At 43.8% G+C, this 7,842-nt stretch overlaps 1 protein-coding gene across 1 annotated transcript; it reads left to right on the top strand.

Moving 5' to 3' along the window:
• Window positions 1-275: 275 nt before the first annotated feature.
• On the top strand, window positions 276-4,601 carry LOC145359259 (interferon alpha-F-like). Its single transcript, XM_080213764.1, has 4 exons — window positions 276-407; window positions 502-591; window positions 4,155-4,394; window positions 4,503-4,601. The coding sequence occupies exons 1-4, from the start codon at window positions 276-278 to the stop codon at window positions 4,599-4,601; spliced, it is 561 nt and encodes a 186-aa protein (XP_080069890.1).
• The last annotated feature ends 3,241 nt before the right edge of the window (window positions 4,602-7,842 follow it).

Genomic DNA, 7,842 nt, shown 5'->3' with positions numbered 1-7,842 from the left:
CGCTACCAGATTTCACTTTTTCAATGTAATCGCCAACCCCTGCAGCGGCATGACCAGGGACTGTTCCTCCCAGCACAGTCCACATATATATACGGATACACAGAGAGAGACACAGACAGACACACGGAAAGAGGACTGAACAGTTCAGCCGTTCACTCGGTATTCAGAGGCGGAACTATTTAGATTTTCATTCGTTTGAAAATAATTGTTATTCGGAGTTGAACTCAGTCGGTGTCTTATCCTCACTTCGGGGTTTCATTCTGACTCGGTTGGTCATGGCTTTGGCGAGTATTTGGAGATTTTGCATGGTGTTGCTCTTCTTGTTCGGGACCCTCAGTCTGGGCTGTGAGAAGCTGCAATTACAGCAAATTCTCAACAAACAGACACTCGGCAAACTCAATCAAATGGTGAGTCAAAGCTGTATTCTGAGCAGCGTGAGAAATGTCAAATCATCACAAATTTCTGGGGATTTATAATTAATTATGTTTTTTCTCCTCTCAGGGTGGCTCCTTTCCCCAGCACTGTATAAAACAGAGACACTTCCTGAAATCCAAAGCCTTGGATCTGGTGAAACTTTCGAAGGAATTAGAGGTGAGTAAAATCTCCGTTCATTTTATTTAGACACTGGTCATTTTATTTAGACAGAGGTTTCATAAAAAGTTACAATCTGATCGGAACTGGCAACTGTAAATACCTTCAATCGTGTGATTTCCACCCATTGTGACAATAACAGAACCCTCTGTCATTGTATTTCATTCTGCATCTAACTCACTAATAATTTCACTCTTACCGCACTTACTAACTCTCTGTCTCGAAGCCCCTGAAATTCTATCCGCCTCTCTAACCATTCCTTCCTCTCCAATAAGACCACTTGCTTTAATAATCTGTTGCCCGCGAACTATTTCATTTTCTGCCTCTTACACTTTCATTCTTCTGATCACTATCACCCCCAAAAACATAAATTATTCATAACACTTGCGGAAGAGCATTACAAAACATTTCTACTTCAAAATGATAGAAAGTGCAATGAAATTCAACATGCCTCCATGCAGCATGTTCCACTCTTATGTGACTCAATGGAAGTGAAATATCCCTAGCGTTAGTAACGCTTGGGATACATCCTGAGTGTAGAATGTTTTAGGATTACGGCCGTGTCCGAAAGGCAGTCAAGGCAAAACTGTCCCCATTAACTGATGTTCGACGGCCTGGGAGACACAAATTGAATGTCCATACAAGGGTCTCATCCTCATTGACAACTTTACACAATCAGTTGGAATCAGGGGATTCAGCAAGTGGGAATCCAGAAAGTCATCTTGTCGGTTTGCTTCCAGGTTGCTAGTATTCCCAGTGGGGTCAGGCGGAGTTGTGGATATGTGTCTCATTCATAAGAACATAAGAAATAGGAGCAGGAGTCGGCCAGCTAGCCCCTCGAGCCTGCCCCGCCATTCAATAAGATCATGGCTGATCTGAAGTGGCTCAGTTCCACTTTCCCGCTTTCTCCCCATAACCCTTAATCCCCTTGCCTACCAAAAACCTATCTACCCGCGTCTTAAATACATTTAGCGAGGTAGCCTCCACCACTTCAACGGGCAGAGAATTCCAGAGATTCACTACCCTTTGAGTGAAGAAGTTCCTCCTCAACTCCATTCTAAACTGCCCCCCCCCTCTTATCTTGAGGCTGTGCCCTCTAGTCCTGCTGTCCTTTCTGAGCGTGAAGAACCCCTCAACCTCTGCCCTATCCATCCCCTTCATCATCTTATACGTCTCAATAAGATCCCCCCTCATCCCTCTAAACTCCAACGAGTACAAGCCCAGTCTATTCAACCCCTCTTCATAGTTCAACCCCCTCAACTCTGGTATCAGCCTAGTGAACCTCCTCTGCACTCCCTCCAAGGCCAAAATATCCTCGTGCAAGTGCGGCGACCAAAACTGCACACAGTATTCCAGCTGCGGCCTCACCAGTGCCCTGTACAGTTGCAGCAAGACCTCCCTACTTTTATATTCAATCCCCCTCGCTATGAAGGCCAACATCCCATTTGCCTTCCTGATCACCTGCTGCACCTGCAGGCTGGGTTTTTGTGACTCATGCACAAGGACCCCCAGGTCCCTCTGCACCATAGCATGCTGCAGCTTTTCGCCCTTTAAGTAGTAGTGCCTCCTACTGTTATTCCTGCCAAAGTGGATAATCTCACACTTGCCAACAGTGTATTCCATCTGCCAGGTCCTTACCCACTCGCTTAGCCTATCTAGATCCCTCTGCAGACTTTCTACACCCTCCGCACAATTTGCTTTTCCACTTATCTTTGTGTCATCAGCAAATTTCGATACCCTAGATTCAGCTCCCTCCTCCAGATCATCTATATAAATGGTAAATAGCTGAGGCCCCAGCACCAATCCCTGGGGCACTCCACTAGTCACCAAACGCCAATCCGAATTGCACCCATTGACACCTACTCTCTGTCTCCTATTTGACAGCCAATCCTCTATCCACGCTAACACCTTACCCCAACTCCATGCCCCCTAACCTTCTGTAACAACCTTTTGTGTGGCACCTTATCAAATGCCTTCTGAAAATTGAGAAACACCACATCCACTGGTTCCCCTCTGTCCACCGCACTAGTCACATCCTCATAGAATTCCAATAAATTCATCTGACATGACTTCCCCTTAACGAATCCTTGCTGCATCTGCTCTATCAAACAATTCTTCTCAAGGTGCCTCGCTATTTCTTCTTTGATGATGGATTCAAACATTTTTCCTACAACAGACGTTAAACTAACCGGCCTATAATTCCCTGCCTTTTGCCTGCTACCCTTTTTAAACAGCGGCGTAACATTAGCCGTTTTCCAATCTTCCGGCACTTCCCCGGAATCCAGCGAGGTTTGGAAAATAATCACTAAGGCATTCACGATCACCTCTGCCATTTCCTTCAGAACCCTGAGATTCAAAGGCAGTACTGGACAGGTCACGTGACCCGGTATCTGGTGCAGTCCGGGATGTGATGGAAGAACAACAACCTTATGCTTCTGACCATTTTCCCATATCTCCTACAATCCTAACCTCTCTCGGACTTCCATCCAGGTCTTAGAAATGTCGTCCCTCTTTGGCCCTGCATGTTTGACAGGTGCATTGAGGACAGGCAGCAACATTCCCAGTTGCACCACCACATTGAAGCCCCCTTTTTATCCCATCCAATTTCTTTACTACTTCTCCCTTTACTGTAACATTTGAAGCATTTCCTTTCGAACTGAAGCCAAATCTAAATTACTCTTTTCAAATAAACGTCTTGGAATCTAATCTTCTCCCCCCTAGTCCAGCACCGGCATCTTCACGTTCCTCATATTCTTATGACCCATTTTTAGTTTCCTCTTTATGATACCTCTCGTTAATTCTCATGCACTGTATTTACCCCTCATTTCTTTTGATATTGTTGGTGTATATGGTCTGCATTCAGCTTGGTTCTATACTGAACAAAGACTCTAATTTTTACTGAAAATCAAATGGCCTCTGGCCTCTCCATTTCATCGTAAGGAGCCCAGTTTGTATCCAAAACATCTCCAATTATAAAAACTCAAATTGCTCATTTGCAATTATTATTGACCCAATATTACTTAGGTGGTAATAGTGGCACAGTGCTCATGCCACTGGATTGATAATCCCGAGGGCTAGTGTTCTGCTCTGGGAACTTTTGTTCAATTTGCACCAGGACAGCCAATCGAATTCATGCTCAATTTATAAATCTGGAAATACAGCTAATCCCAGCAATGGGACTGTCATAGATTGTTGGAAAGATCCACCTGGTTCATTAATGACCTTTAAGGAAAGAAAACCTGCTGTCCTTACTTGGTCTGGCCTACAAGTGACTGCAAATCCACAATCATGTGGTTGATTCTTAAATGTTACCTGAAATATTCATGTCAAATACAATTAGGGATGAGCAACAAATTCTGTCTTTGCCAGTGATGCCCACATCCCATGAAGGAAGAAATAACAAACTTTGATTCCAATAAACATAGGCCTGATCCCCTTTTAAGTCACTGAAAGTGAACATTTTCCATTTGAACATTTTTAGCCTTATCTGTTTATGGCTCATATCGTACTATTCCTTATGGGGAATGGAATCTTTCTAATGGCATTGTGTATATTTTGTATAGACAGAGGACAGGATCCGGATTGTCCATCAAACTCTGCGACACATCAACAAGATCTACAGCATGAATCTGGGCTCAGTTACGTGGGCCCGAGACAAGGTGGAACATTTCCGACTGATCCTGGATCGGCAGCTCAGTGAGCTGCAAGACTGTGTCAGGAAACAGGAGTCAGAGCACAAGATGAAGAGAAACTTCACCATTCACAATTACTTCAGGAAACTGGAAAAGTTTCTCAAACAGGAGGTAGGACTATTGGTGATTGACTGTGTGGTTATTGGCATGTACATTAATTCACCCCTTTGGAATCTATTCATTCTGTAATCAATTTTCCTGAATAATTTTCTTTTTCAGAAATTCAGTGAATGTGCCTGGGAAATAATCCGCACTAAGACCAGGGCCCAATTACAACAGATGAGTTCCCTAATGGCACAAATCAGGAGAAGAAACTGAAAAAGACTTCTATATTACAGACTGGGAACAATGAATATTTATTTTAAAGAATTTTCATTTAAAACTATATTTATTTATGGATATTTGTCGTGAATTTTATACTTTAATGATGAGAGAACAATGGATGACTTGTTGGGTTATTTATTTTTAATTTATTGATGTTTATGGCTGTGTTATTTTCCTCTGATGCATTGTTACATTTTCAGAGTCTGATTTGGAATGTACTGTCAGGCTTTCAGGATGTGGGTTTGCAGAACAATAAACCCTGAACCACGCTGACCTTTCCATTTCTAACCTCTCAAATGGACATTTGAACCAAATTTCAGCGAATTTATTGATATTTATTGTGTTGATGTCTTTGTGCAACAAAATGTGACAGTTTCCACAATGTGTCAAATGCGTTTAAAAATGTTGTTACTGCTATGTATTTAGAGTTATGGAATAGACAATGTTTTTCCACATTGACAATTTTTGTACTGAATGAGACCTCTTTTTTTGTATTTAATATTTACAATTAATTATTTTTAATAATACATTTTTGTTGAAATCATGTTTCTTTTTTATTTTTTGAATTTGCCTGGAAATCCCATCTGATTCACTCATGTTTGTAAGGAAAGGAATCTGCCCTCGATACCTGTTCTGGCCTATACATGGCTGCAGACCCACAACAATGTGGTTCCCTTTTAACTGCCCTCTGAACTGACCTAGCATGCTGCCCACCCGAAGGGAAATTAGGGATGGACAACAAACAGGGACAATTCTCATGACATGTGACCCATGTGAATAAAATGCAGAGTACAGATTGGGAAACCAATCAATGGGTTGAGGAGACATCAATCCCTGGTTAGGAAAGAGAATAAGTGGAACGTCAGGATGAAAATCTCTCATGTGCTATCATGGTTGACACCTTAAACGATGATTGCATTGCAAAAGAACACAAGAAGGAGGAGCTATCCACGAATTCCACATTGCCAACCTGATTATTACCCACAATCAATGTCATTAAACCACGTTCTCTGTTCGTTATCAGATCGCTGTTTGTGGGAATATGACGCACAAACCGGCTCATGTCTTTTTGTGAAATGATTATACTGAAAACTGAGCCGACACGAAACTGGCCTCACCCCAATGTAAATTATTGACCATTAAACATGTTAACAGGCCTTCACTGGGGCTCCAGAAACAAAATTGAATCATTTTGGTGTGAGGACAGCAATAGACCTGTGAAAAAGTGATTGGCAATATAACTTTTGAATTTGAGAAGAAAATAAATATTGCACTCCAGATTCACCAGAAAATGGACCTGTCTTTTTAAAGGTCACTTTCTGGCATTTTAAAGTAGGATTCGAGCAGCGGGTAAATTGAGAATTTGATAAAAATGCAAATGGCTTGGGTCAACAGATATTTTGAATGAGTTAATCTGCACCCAAATAAACGCAGAAATGCATAAATTAATAGTTTAATGTATTTTTTAAAAACTAATTTGAATATACCATCCTGTTGTGCTGCTTCATGTCACATTTGGTTTCTGGCAATTAAGTTGGAGCAGAAAGTTTTGCAAAAAACCTCTCAATCGAGGTGGGGGTGATGGAGGTGGAAAAGGTGAAAAGAAAGGCTCAAAGAACTGCTGTACATTTGTCTTTAATTTCTACAGAGCATGAAATCTCAACTAACTGTAAAATATTTATACCTGGAATTCTGCATCCCTTTCACCAACTTAACACTGAGTTCCACACCACCGCCGCACAGTGGCAGCAAGTGTGTGCCATCTAAAAGGTTAACTGTAGTAACCCACTCAGGCTCCTTCAACAGCACCTTCCAAACTCACCACCTCCACCTCTAGAAAATCAAGAGTAACAGGCACATGTTAACAACACAGCCCGCAACTTCACCCTCAAGTCACCCAACATGCCGACTTGGACCACATCACCGTTCCATCACAGTCTCTGGATAAAAATCCTGGAACTCACTTCCCAATACAGCTGTAGATTTATTTACTTCACAAGGACAGCAGCAGGTGAAAAAAAGGCTCATCACCACCTTCTGAGGGGCAATTAGGAATGAGTAACAAATGTTAGCCTGCAGAGTCGCTCATATCTCATGAAAGCATCGGTCGGCGAGAAGACACAATGGGCCGAATAGCCTCCTTCTGCACTGTAGGATTGTGTGATCCAGTTGGTGCTGTGGGATCTCACTCCCACCGACACCCGGACTGAAGATTCGGACCCGAGTTCCATCTGACAGGGATTCGCTGCCATTCCCTGTGGAACGGGGGGAGAATCCCGGATATCAGAAAACCTCTGGCAGCCCCTCCCCTCAGCCCTCTCAGTGTGAGCCGCTCTCTTCACAAACTCTCCCCACTGTCGGAAATGACAAAACGCCTCACTTTCCCTGAATCACTTTCGTTTTCGGAACAAACTGACGCAAGGTTCATTTCCAGAGAGAAAGTGAGGCGGACACTTTCCCGGGAGAGAGAGAGAGGAGAAAGAAACGGTACGAAAGGAAAGGGAACGGGATCACTTTCCCACTCAGAATCGGAATAGATTCAATATTCTCTCAGAGTCTGGAAATGGCTGCAGAAACGAAGCGAGAAATGAGCAACTTCTTGCAGTTAAAGAACGGATTGTGGGGCAGCTCAATGGGAGTGGAGTCAGTCTCCATAAAGCGGTGAGCCTGGGCTCTGAGTCGGCCTCTCTGCAATGTTCAAGCCGAGGAAGTGTGAACAGGACAAACGCGATGTGAACCCAGCGGGGATATCAGAGGGAGTGGGGCCGAATGCCCGCACCAAAGGCGCCACTTTCGGTGCCTCTGTAATCCGGATGCTCAAATGCAGCCCTCAGTCCATGTCCACTCTATCCCCCAGCAGCACCTTAGTGCCCCCCGTGTGATGTGAAGCCCACACAACACTGAGCTGTAACCGAGCGCTGCTTGTGATTTTCTCCCGGGGATTTTCCCACTCGCTGCTTCGGGAGTCTCCAGCTTTCCCATTCCTGACCTCAAACAGAAACCGCACAAACTATCGATGTGCCGGAGCTCTCCCAAAACTCCTGCAGCCCATTTTCATTTTTGCAATGTAATGGGCACATATTAAAGCGGCAGCATGGCAGTGCCTGTGGCAGCTCGCGGCAGAATCCACACTCGCACCATTCGGCAACACAGGCGCTCGCTCCCGGATCACAAGCGGCTCCAATCCCACTTCCCGACTTGAATTCTCTTCGCAAGAACCGTTCTCGCCGCTGAA

The sequence above is a fragment of the Carcharhinus amblyrhynchos genome, chromosome 27, assembly GCF_965287045.1.
Source record: "Carcharhinus amblyrhynchos chromosome 27, sCarAmb.v2.hapA, whole genome shotgun sequence".
NCBI classification, from domain to species: Eukaryota; Metazoa; Chordata; class Chondrichthyes; order Carcharhiniformes; family Carcharhinidae; genus Carcharhinus; species Carcharhinus amblyrhynchos.
Note: the sequence above shows the minus strand (reverse complement) of the source record. Positions and strands in the feature narration are given on the sequence as shown.